Below are 17,118 nucleotides of genomic sequence, written 5' to 3' on the forward strand. Positions count from 1 at the left end.
ATTTAATTGCAATTTAATAGACCTAGAAGCCAGTCATGTAAACACAAACAGTACATGTGTAACGAAATCGTAAAGAAATTCACACCTCACTTCACACTAATCATAATTAATTTGTTAATTAGACGCATAGTTACGAAAATGATGTGAACAGACAGGACAGAGTTATTTTCCGCGTGTTATAATACTGTTATTTGATAGGCATTTGCAAATTATGTGGTAATATGGCCATACTTGTTTTCTACCTATTTATAGATTAGATCTAGTGATAATCTCGAGTAATCAATAAATTTATATGAGATATTTTAGATTTAGAATAATTGACACATGATCGATGGCAATTAGGATCTCTCTTTAGTATATTTTGTTTTAACAATCATTATTGCGTCATATTAACTGTATTTTAAATAAGCAATAGCACGATGCTATTACACACATTACGTAATAATAAAGAAATGTTATAAAATAATTGATTCCTCCGTATTTATTTAATAATATAAGTATTTTATCAACATTCGTTTTCGGGGATATGAATACTAATAGGTGTAAAGCTGAAAATTTAGTTTGATTTAACGCGCTTATATCAAGAATTACTGGTTTATAGAACGAAGAATTATTGAATCAGACTTAAGAATATAAAAACATCATGTTATGTCCAAATATTTTAGCAACGGTAGATTGTCCGAGTGTAAGCGATCACCACCACCCATGCCGCTGTAAATTGGTTCTCCGCTTTTAAGGGATAAAGGATAAGGAAATGATTGTCGTCCGGAATTAAAAAATTAACCAGTTCCCCCACTCACAGAACGAAACACAGTAGCATGCTACTATTTCATGTAAGATTTGCTGTGGTGGTTTGGTAGCTTGCCCGGTGGGAGTTGGCCCAATTCGTGTCGAAGTGTGCGCGACTCCCACACTTAAGCAAGCTATAGGCCTAATAGCTTCTATTATACGTGCTTATACTGCTTCCAGTATAAGCACGTATAAATTCTAGTAAATAATTTTGATGTGCGACTCAGCTAGTTCAAAATAAAAATAGGAAAGAAATTTTGAAATTGTATCATACTAAAATACACTAAATGTCTGTGTATTTTAAAAACAAATAAATAATTTAACTTATGCGTTTGCAACTTGCATAACCAGATAGATGTGTTCTCGAATTTCGTAAAATTATTGGAACTGTAACAACAGATCGCCGAGACTGTCTTCTTTTTAGCGTGAGAAAGCCGGTAACCTTTTGCTGAAAATTTTTAACAGGATCAGGGAAACTTTTTAACTTCGTTTAGGCTTTTTGGACGAGGATATGACGTTTTGCGGTCGTTGTTTACATATTACACTTATTAACTATTGCCCGTGACTTCGCCCGCGTGGTCAAAAGGAAATTTCCGTGAAAAAACATTCGGGAGATAACGGGAATGAGATGTTTCACCGCGGTACAAATAGCCTATATAACTCTCCTAACTCCAAAACATATGATGAAATTCCTTCGTTGCGATTTAAAAGAAAGACAAGGAAACAATCAAACGAAATCCCCTCCGCATTTATTATAATATAGGGTATTGATGTGATTCTTTTGTGCTCCATAGGAATTTGTTGTCATTTGGTCCCATTTCATATATAACCAAATTACTGGAATTACCACTCCATGTCCTTTTTTTTTTGTATATTTCAAATAAAAAATGGGTAATATAGTACGATACTCAAATATCTACTGTCGATAAACGAAAAAATCAGACAGTAGGTAAATAAAATGTTTTCTACTTAGAATGCTTATGTTAAAAAAGTGTGTTAAAATTGAATTAATGAATTGATTAATTAATTACTTAAATGTACATTAAATCTATTATAATTATGCTTTGCCAACGTTTCTATTACATTTAATAGGCCGTCACTTATCTATCGAAGTAAATTAAGCACGATATATTTATTACCAGACCAACGAAATTGATATTTATATCTAAAACAAAATAGCCAACAGAGACACAGAAGGATCTAGCAATATCGTAATCTAATTAATTGTAAATGTTCACCATTAACTATGAATTGAAAATTTCTCAACTGCGTATTCAGATTAATTTCCAATAAAATAACAACATGTTTTGAATTTATTTAACAATGCACAGACGGATTAACAATAATTCATTTTACGAATAAGATTCACCAATACATATGACATTTATGTTTATTAAAAATTGTATTTTGATTAGACATAATTGGACTCTTAAATTACTGTACTGCTAATTTCGAGGATTCGAATAACAGAGGCTTATTAATTGTACAAAAAAATAATAAAATAAAAAGATATCGTCACATTTAGAAACATTTTTTAATAAATATAATTAATTGATTAACTATTATACAATCAACAACGTAAATATAGTGTTAGATAACGAGACTGCATACATAAATTGTTAACATAAGTTGATTTAATTTTAATTTAAAACGAATCGTATAAGGTCGCGCCTATTACGGTGTATAATCTATTTCGATTCATTAAACTTCCAAGACATTCCTCAAAAAACAAGTATATCGAACCTTAACCCACATTTTATGATCTAGAAATCAACTAAAATACTTTTCGTTGTTTACATAAATATAAATAGGAAATTTGACAAACAAATAACTTACTAAGCCGTGTAGCATCAATGTCTCAATTCATTTTAGCCCTTAGAAACATAGAAATAATTACAACAACAGACCGAATTTAGAAAATGTATATGGAATAATTGAATGTAATTTATTTGCAAGCAAATTAAGGTTATGTTAAATAAATCGTCTCTGTGGCAAGCATTTCACTACCGATGTCTGTGACACTGGTGACTTTTACTTTGGCATAGTATTGCTAGCTAATAGTACCTGGGTATAATCCAGTATATAAGTATATAATTATAATCTTTTGTAAATGTAAATGGTTAATAACATGGTATGTTGAAATTTATTTACACTGAATTATATTGAACCTAATAAAAAATCCTGTATGTTCTGTATGTAGTATAAAAACAAACGGTCAATTAAATTTTAATCGTTTAATATGTAGCTACGAAGGCGTAATATATAAATTTTATAGGAGTACCTTAATAGTCGCTGTGTTCGACATTGATTAAATTTTATAATAATATTCTAATGTCTATTATGGATTATCAAATGTTTAATTATAAATTGGATCAATATGATTAACCTAGATAATTCCGAGAATGTACTTTAATAATTAAAAAAAACATATTTGCAAAAGGCATGCAATCTTTGTATTAATTAAGTTCCTATAACAATAGAATGTCGATGATATGATTGAATCAAATAACGAAATATAATCAACAACGTGTTATCTTAAATCCTCGAGAAATTTCTATATCAAATATCGAGATATAAACAGATCTCTCTCTGTTCAAAACTTCTCATAAAATTATTAATATTTTTGAAAGAGCACATTGTTTGATGGATTCTTAGAGGATTTATTATAAAGTATGTTTCCAAGCATCGTTCAAATATTCTTCAAGCATTCTTGATTAAAAAAATAAAAAATAGCACGTCGTATAAATGTCGAATACAAGAAATGTCATTTTGCAAGTGGAGCATTTTTGTAAATTCGCATACACACACGCAATAGGCGATTTACGTAAGCGTAATCTGCTGACATGTAGTAAAAAATAATAATTCATCCAATAATATGTCTTATTACCTTAACATTGAGAATCAATTTTACTAAAAAGTATTACATTCGTCACTGATATAGATTCTAAAACATTGTAATTAGAAATCATTTTGTAACCTTTGCGTGTGTATGATTGAAAGAAGCACTACTAAAAAGAATGAAAATCACAACTAAATATCGATCATATGGTTTGAAAATATGAAAGATTATTTGATAAATTTTATTGAATCTGTTTAACATATGTTAAATACCGTTTTAACCGACAGCACAATGACCACGTCACATCCTAGTCAATTTAATTTTATATTTATCGTGTAATATATTTCTTAATAAAAACTTACAAATATAACGGAAAGGCCAACACAAACCGCGTATCCCCAACCACCCTCTGGAGGCACCAACTCATATTTCTTCTCACTCTCACAACTCTCCGACCTCCGAGATTCACTCATATTCAACAGTTCTATACACCCGACCCTAAGAATCAATTGATAACGACAGACATACAACTTCTCTTTTATAACACGCGTGTGGAGGTCTTAAAACCTCTATAAATACAGTATACGTAAACAAATTACTTGGGGCTTAAATTATTACATTTATATCGTAAACAAAATAAGTGTATTTCCCAAACTTAAATCAACACGAGATACGATAGTTACATTTACGCGACGCGCTACCTGTGCGGCGATGTCTTACTACCTCACTGGCTTGAATGGCTATAAAAAATCTGTCACTAAGTGATCGAAAAAATCGTTTTGATCGGAATAGGGTGCTGAGATGTGTACACGGATGATTTACTTATCGTTGCGTGAATGGATATGTATCCATTGCTTAGAACACAGATAGGTGCAGTGTAATTTATGAATTTAAGAATGAACAGTGATTATTTTTTTACAAGGTTGTTCTTATACTTTGAATGTTTGTGTGTAAAGCAATTTTTAATACATTTAAAATACGTCATAATGAACAGTAATTAGTTTAATCACGAATTGAGTGGATTGGTTCTTTTTTGCGGCTTTCTGTAATGATTGTTATCTTTAATTGATGGAAGTGTTAAATATTTTTACACCATTACAAATGTACACGTTGAATATAGTATTATTAGTATTTAATTACGATGATTCGTTTAAAAACCCATTCATTACTTTCTTTTAAATTATTATATCTGACAATCGACATTTATAGTCAGTATATTTTAAATTAACTTTTCATTTGTTTAGGAAATTATAATCTAAACAATACCATATCAGTTTTGGGAATGATTACTCTCTTTTTCATATAAATTTATATACAGTTGCCTATGTTTACATTATGTAATAATTAGAACTCACTATCTTAATTGTTCGTAAATATTTTAGATAATTCAAATTTCTAGTAACTTCTTTCAAAGCAGAAAATTGCAGTCACTTAAAATCAATAAACATATGCTTTTTATAGTATGGCATTCTTAAGCATTGACTCATTATTGTAAATTATAAATATGCATCGATAATCCAATTTAATAAAGTAAATGTTAAAGTTTACATATTTATTTCTACATCAGTTACGGTTTAAGAAATCAGGTATTAACATTTATCGTTTGTTTATATGTTTGTATGTACTTTATATGTAGCACGTTCGAAGCCGGGAAATAGCTAGAGCTTGATAAAGTTATAATATTCCAAACCATTTTTTTGTTTTGTTTTTAAACTATTTTGTCAAATTTAATTAAAAGACAAAACTTCGTAGTAGCCTAACATCGTTATTTATTATTAAGTGTATAAAAAATATACCAAGAATCTAAAGTTCGACAACATGTGACATCTGCCAAACGGCACTTGGCTAACGTGGAGGATTATGGCTTGAACCCTCATAGGTATTATAGTCACCCGTCTTCCTGCAGTAAGAGCAAGTATGGACTAAGGATGATGATGATGAAAAACAAATTTTATATACATCTATTTCTTTGCGTGTGTTTGGCTCTAGACTTTAACCAGCCGGATCAATTTTAATTAAATTGTGTGTGTGTGTGTGTGTGTGTGTGTGTTCTTTTTATCTTATTAATATGGATATAAATTGAATGATCGTAAAAATATCAATACAATAGAAATAAAAAAGTGATAATAGAATCGATTTAAAAAACAAACGACTGCTTAAAATGAATGAACAGAAAGAAAAAATAAAAATAGGAAATGATACATGTATATTCAAATTATTCAAGATAAATACTTGATGATGCTGCAGCCTGCAGGCAGGGTGGAACGTAGTTTTGACAGATTCCTCTAGCCCGTAGTACAAACGAGGCATACAACACGCGCATTGTCTGTGCCCGTATGCAACAGCCCGCTCGGTATTGCCTACGGACACTAGTATTGTTAAGTGTATTGCCTGTTGCCCTAGGCAACAAACTATTATTTTTCCTGAATAGTAAACGTGTCCCTGCAGCATCATAAAGTATTTCTCTCTTTACATTTCATATTTATAGCGGGATTTTTATACAATAATAAATTTTATTGAAATATTAATTTGCCATATTCATAAACACAAACAAATCTCATTCACAATAAATCTATATTCAAATTAAAATATGTGTTTTTTTAAACACGACGGCAAGCTATTAAGTGTTTTTATGTTTAGTATCTCAAGCTTACATTGAATCATTTAACATTTCTGAACTGATTTAGATTATTCAACTTTATGAACAAAATTGTTCATTCGTATGGGTTTCGCATTAGTCCGATGTTGTTATGTTTTTATTAACACGTCTGTGTAAGAAGTATTATTTGTAGTTTTACGTGTATGTTTGTTTGTAACCGACTCCTTTAGACTAGATTTTGACTTACTCTGAATGGATGGATTTAATTTAATCTTTGTACAGTTATCAATGATCGGTGAAAATACAATAAATTCATGAATTGATCTTATTATCATGATTAGGAGCGCATATACGAAAGTGATACAATTTAGTTTATTCATTAATTAAGCGTCTTTTCTTACATTTCTTAAACTTTGCTTTTTATTAGATTTTTTGTGTAAAATTCTTGTGTTTCTGTGTCCAAATTTCAAGCTATTTTAAATATGTTTCTGTGTAATCGGTTTGGTAAAAATGGTTTTCAACTATTTTAATACTAAGTGATATAGCAAAACAAAGTTTGCCGGATCGACTAGTATTATATAAGAAGTTCCAAATGCACTTAATATTAAACCCCATTTATATTCATTGCATATTTTGATAAATAATTTATACCGCTATCAAGAACCAGATTAGAAAATCAGAATAACAATGAATACCTACATTGTAGCGTCACCTTCGTTTTCAACTGCCTATAATTTACTTTTATGCAGGTAGGATTAGGAGGTCAGAGAGAGAAGAGTGTCATTATATGATTAATAATACTATGTATGTTATATAAATTCTCTTGCATCTGCATTTTACATTGTATGGTACAGCCACGGCAAAATCCAATTTTTATTTTTTATGTCATAGCGGGCAACTGCCTGATGGTAAACGATCACCACCGCCCATGAACATTCGCAGATACTCAGACCTCTGTGAATGCGCTTGCCGCTTTTAAGGGATAAGGGATAAGGAAAGGATTGATGAATGAAAAGAAGGAATAGACTGGGAAGGGCGAGGAGAATTAAATAGGCCTCCGGCTCCCCCACTCACCGTACGAAACACCGTGTGATACTTCCCCGGTGCGAGCTGCTGCCCAATGCCCAATTCGTGCTGAAGCATGCTCGACTCCCACATGAAGATCTGTATATGCAATTTGTTATTGCCAACACAGCGTGTCCACCCTTTCTACCATACTTGCGTGCAAACATTCGTACTATGTACAAATGTTGGAAAAACATTGTCATTAATATAATTTGGCGACGAGTCTTTTCGTCATCCTAAGATTACAGATTTGTTTTGTCAAATAATAATTACCTTAAATAAATATTTTTTTAATAAAATTCATAACTACGAGTACTTGATCTATATAAAAAATCTTGAGATTAATGAGGAAGCCAACCGACTATGGCTGAATATATTATCTGCAATTATCCTCTAATGATAAAGGATGTTATTACTATAAAACTGGATAAAGTCGTTGAGCTATTGATTCATTACTATTGGAAGGAAAACCTAGTGTTAAATATACGAAATTACACTTTTTACTTGATATTTCCACAAAAGGAAATAATAAGGTTGGTTACAACATCCTCTCCTAAGTGTCGTTATCAAGAACTTTTAGAAGAAGTTATATTTGGTTTACATTCTTTGAAATATTTTACTACTAATGTTACCTACGTATTTAATGCAAATAATGGGAAAGCTAAAATTATGAAGTCTATTATATACTTGGTAAATACCTATACATAGAAGGTATAATTTGATTTTCGACCCGACATACCTATCGCATATAAATTATCTCGAAAGATCAGGATCTGAAATAGTTCTTAATAATTATTATTATAACTCAAAAATATTTAATACTTCTTTAATATTGAATAAACAAAAAAAAAATTAAAATTAAACTGGTTCTGTATCCTTGATTTAAGTGCATATATAAAAACGAAAACACAACAGCAAATAAAACAAATTGCACGCATTGTATTTAATTTATAAAAAGGTTGTTTTATAGAGAATCGTCGAGCAATCCACAATATCAATCTACATTACTTGGATTTTTCGTGTAATACAATAGTTTTAGAATTATACGCACTCAGGGAAATATAAAATTACTTCAAGAAACGCCTTTACAAACTCAATTTTTAAAATAAATCATTAGTACTATCAATACCAAGCAATTGTTATTGCGTTATTGTGTATTTAAATAATGCAATTTCTGAAACCTTTTATACAATTATGTTATTTTTGAATTATATGAAGCATGTCTCTTTAGCCTTAATTACATCTGCGGGTTACTTTAAAATCCTCTCTACCTTTATGAAGAAGTTTATTGCCACTAATGTTCTTGATGTCTTTGCAAAATGAATTTGTTGTAAAAAGTAAAAAGTACTTTGCTTGTTTGTTCTGTAGTATTATTTGGTTGGATAGCTTCCAAAGCGACACAATAATATCAGTAAGAAATACAGCTTAAAAAAATTCAATCCCATGTCTCCTTTTACGACAATATAGGATACAAATGCTTGTTATAATCATTAATTTAACTAAAGTAGACTAACCTAACTCAACAAAAATAAAACTTTGTTTAACAGAACTAGAGCAAATCAGTTTTATGTTATCTGTGACCAAATTTACATGGGCCACACGGAAGACACCAGCTTTCAATTAATAACAGTCGTCTGAGACGGTTCTCCCGGTTGCAAGTTCCAAAATAAAAACATAAAAGACAAAGAATTCACATATCGAATTGAAAACCTCCTCGTTTTTTAAGTCCGTTGATTAGGTATCGTGGTTTACGTTTATTAAGGAACTGTTAATTGTCTTAAACGAAAACGAATTGTCAACCACTCTCCACAACATGTGCGAAATCTATAAGGTTAATATCTATATAAATCTTTGAGGTTTGCTGGGCAAATTTTAATGAAAGTATTTAAAAATCATATTCGTCTCGAATCATATTCGTAACTTCATATTACATACTAGCGGTCCGCCCCAGCTTGGCCTTTAGTACATATATAGCATATAACCTTCCTCAATAAATGGGCTGTCTAACAATGAAAGAATTTTTCAAATCGGACCTTCCAGTTCCTGAGATTAGTGCGTTCCAACAAACAAACAAACAAACTCTTCAGCTTTATAATATTCGTATAGATTAGAATTTAATTAGGAACCTGATAGTACAGCTAACCTTAGAACTTTATTGCGAATGATCATTATCACTACAGGTCCAAGAACTTGCCAGTCGTAAAAGCGATGACCTTACACATGCACTAAAAGAGGGTAAGGACGCGAGATAGTTTAGTTTACTCCGACATTAAGGTTCTTAGGACGACCACGTGTTTATTTTACGAGGAACATAGTTTGCATTAGGTTATATTACTATGGATTCTGATTATTAAATGCCGCTTCACGTCTTGGTTCTATTGGTTCTATCTTGGACCTTCAAAAGCTAGGGTTAAATAGCGGTTAAGTGGCTCTGCTTTATTAAATCTGAGGTATTTGTAATGTTTACAAAGCACTCATTATGCATATAGCGCGTTGTTTTTAATTACATTTATACGTAATTGGAAATGCGGTAATATCATTTTCATTGCTGTGATCTTTCACTGTGAAATTCCTGATATTATACTGCATTATTCGAAACATTCATAAATAGAAATAAGTTTATAAATAAGACCATACTACAATGATTATGTATTTAATTTAGCATTCTGTTATATTCTGTGTAGTCATGACGTTTAATGATTTAAATTGCTTAAAATACATCACAAATAGAAGGCGCCAGCCTACATAGTTAGCGGTAAATATTATATTTACAATTAATAATGACAGACCGTAATTCTTACAACTATAAGACGAATTATTTATAAATCGTCTATAGATTTTCCTTAGTACGAAGTAAGAAGTAATTAAAAAGTAAATTAATAATAATTATGAACAAAATACTTACAGACATTGTAAAAGGGTAATTAATCTTGGAAATCCAATCAGACTCTAACAAGATCGGGAAAAATTTAAGTAAGAAGTATTGAGAATCAAAGTTTCAAAATACATATATTAATGTAACAATATACGTAGAGTACATAGTTGAAAAGTCTGTTTGTTTGAGCACGCTAATCTCGTGAAGTAGAGAACCGATTTCAAAAATCCTTTAAATTTTAAATAGTGCATTTACAGAAGTAAGTATAGCATATATATAAAATTCTCGTGTCACAGTTTTCGTTGCCATACTCCTCCGAAACGACTTGACCGATTTTGATGAAATTTTTTGTGCTTATCCGGTATCTATGAGAATCGGCCAACATCTATTTTTCATACCCCTAAATGATAAGAGTAAGGCAGAACAGCGTTTGCCGGGTGCAGCTAGTAGCATATATAATCATGTACGACGTGGGTGAAACCGCGGGCATAGCTAATAATTCATATAATTGTCAAAGCATTATATGAAAAGTGAATATGAAGTTAAAACATCGTAAAATATAGAAACAATTGTTGCTACTTGCGAAGTCAATTCGGTGATAATATCTCGAAGTCGAGTTTATATGTTTTTACAAATAATAACATGTTAAATATTTTTAAAGCAAATACTTTAAGCTATTTTACTGCAAGGCGTTTAAGATATTACAACTAAGATAGCAGCTGTAATGCAATTTATTTATGTGTATGTGTTTGGAACAGTGATACTCGAGTATATTGTACTAATCACGCTATCACTAATATTATAAATGTGGAAGTTTATTTGGATGTTTGTCCGTCAATCACGCTGTAACTGCTGAATAGATTTTGATGAAATTTGGTGTACAAACATGGTATGAGCTAACTTGGATGATACTTTTTTTTGCGATTAAATGCTCCTTTGGGATAAAACAGGAATCTTGATATGCACTCGAAGCCGCGAAGAGCGTCTTGTATATACTAAGTTTAATTTGTTGTAGTGTTTGTTTGTTTTTCAGTTTTTGTGTTATAGCCTAATCATAATCCCATATCATGCAGGAGAACTATTTAAAAAAAATGGCTGCTTTTAATTATCACAAATGTGCCGAATTTATTTAGTACGACACGGCAGGCACCAGTTATCAATTAAAAAAAAGAATTATCAAAATCCGTTTTCCCAGTAGATAGTTCCCAAATAGCAAACCATAATAATACAGGCAAATCGACAACTTCTTTTTAAAAATTTATTATTCTAATATTTCTTCTAAATCCTACTATATTAATAAGTCAGAGTAAAAGTTTGTAAGGATGTGTGTGCATTTATTGCTCTTTCACGCAAAGACTACTGAACTGATTTCAATGAAATTTGGTATGTAGACAGCTGGACAACTGGAATAACATATAGGCTACTTTTTATCCCGATTTTCCTACGGGATACAGACTTACGCCTGTGAAACCGCGGGGCGCAGCTAGTAATTAATAATATCTGTTGTATTTGTTCCGTTTTTCATTAGAAAATTTCTTAATCTTAACACTACGTTTCCTTACGATCAACAGGTAGCATTATTATAATTGGAGTTAATTCTTGCTTGGTGTAGCGTGACAAGTCGGCGATAAGTAATTATGAACAAACATGATATTATTTATCCAACTGTAATTGCTAGTAAACAACTGTCTTTCTTTTCGATAAATGTTACTTTTTAGCAAGTGGTTGAAGAGTCCAAAATTATCACTTTTCTCAATTTGGTGTGAATATTTATGACTAGTTTTGCCCCGCGGTTTCACCCGTGTAAGTCCGTATCCCGTAAGAATATCGGGATATAAAGTTGTCTATATTTTCCAGTTGTCCAGCTATCTACGTACCAAATTTCATTGCAATAACATACACACACACATCATTACAAACTTTCGCATTTATAATATTAGTAGGAGTAGGATATACGTTTTTTTATGTCATAGCGGGCAACTGAACGTTAAAAAGAGCAAATAAATTGAGCAGAGGTGGACGGTTGACAAAATTTTTAATAGGGAATGCAAGGACGACCTCACTGTATATTTTATAGTTGACATCGTAACAAAGGCTTGAACATTTTATATTAAAATATAATAATGTTACGGTTAGGCAATATCGTAAATTATAAATTCTTTTATTACTTCTAATTTAAAATCGACGACTTTTATGATTCAGCTTACAAATTGCCGGAGTGTTTTTTTTACATGAGTGTGAAGATTTTATACGATAATGATTTTGAAATTGGCTTTTTACATCATTAGGTTTATTATTTTGGTATATAACGTATCTATAATGTAAAAACGGTTGTTTTATTTCATCATAAAATAAAACTGTTGTTTCTATTAATCATAAGTATTTTTTTTACTTCAATATTTACTTTTCATAATATATTATACATCAAGGTCTCAAAACATCACTGCTTCTTAGTAATTTTTTATACTTTCATTTATCCTGATGATCTGTACTTTTCTAATTAAAAACACGATACATTTCCATTGCGGACATAATGTCTAGAAATGAGAAAAGACTATGCTAATAACTATTTGATAGAGGTATAATCGAGGGCTCGTAATCTCCTTTAGCAACCCATATTTTTTTAGAAGAAAATACTATTAAATATGAATGAATTAATAATATTTTTTACATTATATCCACAAATATTTGTATTTTTATCTCTTATAATAATGAGTGATGATATTCAAATGTTTATCATATAGATCGATAAATATTTTAACATTCAAAAGGTTAAGAATTGATGCATAATGGGGCGTCCATAAATTACGTAAGATATATTTTTTGCCTGCAACCCCTTTGGTGAGATTTTGTGCGATTTTATGTAACCCCCTCACCATCTGATGTGTCACGTAATTAATGGGTGTTTCACTTAGTTTATCTCAAACAATAAATGCTGGTTGAAATACATTTTAAAGTGTTAATTCAATTAAATCTTTACTTAAATTACGTTGCATAAGGAGAGGAAGAATTATGTACATTATTTTTTAATTTCATCGGAAATATCAAATATGTAGGTACATAACTAGATTTAATTTTCTTGTACAATAAGCCTTAACAAAGTTGTAATGATAAGAATGCATAATAATTACACTTGTAATTATTTTGTTTTGCTAAACGATGTAATCATAAATAGATAATAACGCGATGTTATACTAAAACTATCCCAGAAAATAATATTGTATTAATCGTTTTTTATTCTATAATTAAATCTTCGTCATATAGTAAAAGATATTATAGACCGGACGTTTGATCTAGGTTCTATCTAAATTAATGAATCATTTGTTAAAAAAGTTGCTTATTAATTTTTATCTTCTACATCAAAGACATTTAATCAATTTTTATAACCTGGTTTTTATCATTTATTATGTATTTGTATTGCTTATTATGCTATATTATGTAATTATACAAATAGCTGATACGTAATTTTCTCAAACTAATGAAAGCGTTAAATGTTAATCAAAACCAAATCAATAGAAGAATTTTCCAGAAGTCTATATATATTAAGGGAAATATAAAAGTAATGAAAAGGTATTTGAAAGATAATGATTAACACTTAAAACATTTTTTACATCTTCTTACAAATAAAGCAACACCACCAACAACACTTTCTAAGCCCAGAATAAACTTAAAAAAAAACTGGAATCAAAGGTGTTTCTGCAGCCAAGAAAACATACATGTCACTGGAATCTCCCAGTGATCTGACGAATAAATCTATATGGATCTGGCAAAAAGAGTGGGTTTTCAGTAGAATAAGTCCCGATAATGGATGCCATCGAAATTGCAGGTTAGTGAGCCGGTGCAATGTCTTGGTGAAACGGCATTTTAACATGCAATTTGCTCGGGTTATTTTCTATATACAGTCGGGACTTTAGAATCTTCTACTGCGGCAAACTTCTTATTAAATATACCGAAAACTACGTTCGTTTTTACACGCTACAACTTCGGTTGAATGTATCTTATCTATTCTATCGATTATACGATTCTAACTTAGATCAAATGCCTTGGCCCCGTGTGCAATTGCAGAAAACAGAGAGGCGGAGTTCATAAATATTGCAAATGCCTCTTATCTATAGCTTTTTTTTAAACAAAGGTACTTACGATTTGTAGGGGATAGATAAGCAATATAAAATATAGATTTTTATATCGGTGCACCAATAGCTGTTATAGGAACTTTAAAATTAAAAATTTATTTAAACTATGAAATATTTTTACCATTCTATTAATTTATATAGTACTTTACAATTGTAATCGTTGTTTGCTAACTTCCTAGGCTTTTTATCTTTCATACGCACGTTTTCATTTTAAGATAATCGTGATACACAACAATGCCTTACTTATCTCCATGCTCCAGAGTTGTGGTAAATCCCAAATGATTTTATAATGTTTATTTAGCTGTGTTTGTGTTTACTTAATGAAAATTTCCATTCCATCTCCAAGCATAAACATCAATATATTCGCGAATAATAATATTTGTCAATTCGCAGTTGCCAGATATTATTAAACTACAAGACTTATTTCATGTTTGTAGAAACTTATTGACTTTTGAGTGTTTTTATGAAGGATGCTAACATTCTTTGCTATTTATTCTATGCTAGGTACTGCAGAATTAAAAAAATCAACCTTTGTTTTTGACTCCTGGAGATGAAGTATGTATGGTAATGTTATAACTTTGTAATATGACGATTCAAAAGTGCTTCTATAGGAAGTCTAGTTGAATAAATAAATGTGAGATTCAATTTATGTTATTAAGTTGGTTATTCATATAATATTTTATAAACTAGGTACTCTGTTAACGAAGTCGATGCATCAATCAGAAATAAATCTCTACTCTTTGAAACCAGTCTCCTTTTTATTAGTTATATCAAAGTAACAGTCATATTAAAAAACTGTTACACACACTATAGTTGTCATGTCTTTGTATTATTTGAGGATGAACTTTAATTGGTCTTAATACGAGCGTTATTTCAAGAGTATCCTTTGAATCTGAACGCTTTATTTTGATTAAGGTAATAATTTGAACCCCTAATATCGTGCCAATTTCTATAGAGGCTGCATTGCAAACTGTAATGTGGATGGAGGATATAGGCTTCCGCTAACGTATTGTATACATATTATACGCGATACGGTATTTTCATAACCTCGTGTAAATTGTGGTAACCCGGATGATGCTTGTATTTATTGTAATTCACTTAATATGTTTGTTTCTTTTTAATTTTTACGTAATTTTCTGATCACCTGAGCTCCAAGGTTTAGCCTGGTTTGGTTTTCTTAAAATATTTTACAATCTTAATAGTATCTACTATGTATTGAAGTTTAAGAAAAATCCAATAAATTTCAACTAGCATAAAAATTTGTCCTGCTGAATTGGGTTGTAAATTGCATCTAATTTAGATAGCTTTGTAAATGCAGATCAATAACATTTAAAAAAGCGTTTGGGTACTTCCTCAAAAAATAAACCAAAATAACAATGAAATTAAAGAATGTGCTTATGATTCAAGATAGCTATCGCAAATAGCCAGCCGGCGAAGATTAAAATGGGACATTTAAATTATATTAAAAAATAATGTAACTGTGACCAAGGTTATGAGAATACACAATGTGTGTAACCATTCCATAATATTATTCAGCTAAAATATAAATTTAATTTTTAGTTTTATAGCATTGAAATGCTTTGTAAATGACAAATTTTGAAATAATAGAAAAAATTATTTCTTTTTCAAGGCGGAATTCACCCTCGTTTTTTACGGAACCTTAGCAACGCCTAGCCTCTAGCTAGCTTAAATATAATTAGACGGTAACTAAAGTAACCTAACATCATCTATCTGAACGAATATTTTGTCGAAAGGGCCAAATTATAAAGTCTATTGAGATAAGCTTAAGGGGAACGCACAAAAAGAAATAAAACATTATATTCATTGATGTATATTAGGATTACGCCAACCATTATAGTTACATAAGCTGTTTTCCATATTACAATTAATACGCAAATTAATTTTATTCATTTATATTGATAACAAGGGAAAATCTTGTACCTTTTGTAATGAAACAAGACTAGAATGAGTTTGATTTGGCAATTAAATTAGAATAAAATCGATAACTTCTCGATGTTTTGTAAAACATCCAACAAATTATCTTATTTTAACTTGTTTAACAGCTGTTTAAACCCTATTTAACATAAAAGTATCATCTTATCTTCATGTTCTACATTCCCGAAAAATCATAAAAATTGAATATCGTTGAATATTATTAAACACGATTTTGAGCTTTATTCCGAATGATTAAGCCTTTATATCCAATTTTATACAAAGAAGATTAGATGTGATTTTTGAATTCCACAGAAAAATATATAACCCTATGGCATATAATGTTATTTTACTTTTTGCAAATTTCTATCTCATTTATATTTACTTTATAGTTTCCTGTTGTAAAATCCAGTTAGTCATATTTTGTTATTAATAAAAAATTCAAATAATATAATTGTAATTTCATAAACCTTTATTTAAAACTATTGAGAACGAGACAGTTTTTCAGGTATATATCTTTTCGGCTGCCTTTTGTGAGCATTTTTCTTATACAGTAATTCGATTGTCCAAAACATTAGGACGCTTGCGAAACAAGATGTTAATATGTAAAACACCGTCGCATAACTGTCCGTCAGCTCACGGATGGCACCTGAAAATCAAAAATATTATGAACGTGTGCTTTTTTAGCTTTTTAGTTAACAAGATAACGTAGAATAGCTTATGTTTCAAATACCCAAAAGTAAACGATCAATCATTTATAAATCTTTAAAGAATAGAGATTATCAAATTTATACTAATAAACATACGCTGATACTGTAGTCGCAATTTGCACATAAAATTAATTAATTGTCTCTTATCTAGGATAAGCATCAATCCTCATCATTGT

The 17,118-nt window shown here is 30.3% G+C and overlaps 2 protein-coding genes across 7 annotated transcripts in view; one reads left to right on the forward strand and one right to left on the reverse strand.

Moving 5' to 3' along the window:
* LOC119829308 (monocarboxylate transporter 9-like) overlaps positions 1–4,336 on the reverse strand; it is a 25,721-nt gene extending 21,385 nt beyond the window's left edge. Inside the window, exon 1 of the mRNA XM_038351769.1 lies at positions 3,991–4,336. Coding sequence (XP_038207697.1) covers positions 3,991–4,101 — 111 coding nt within the window. The 5' untranslated portion in view covers positions 4,102–4,336. The remainder of the gene's footprint in view (positions 1–3,990) is intronic.
* LOC119829305 (solute carrier family 12 member 4) overlaps positions 1–17,118 on the forward strand; it is a 278,428-nt gene that overhangs the window by 103,409 nt on the left and 157,901 nt on the right. The window lies entirely within an intron of this gene.

This window comes from Zerene cesonia, chromosome 10 (assembly GCF_012273895.1).
Source record: "Zerene cesonia ecotype Mississippi chromosome 10, Zerene_cesonia_1.1, whole genome shotgun sequence".
Taxonomy (NCBI): domain Eukaryota; kingdom Metazoa; phylum Arthropoda; class Insecta; order Lepidoptera; family Pieridae; genus Zerene; species Zerene cesonia.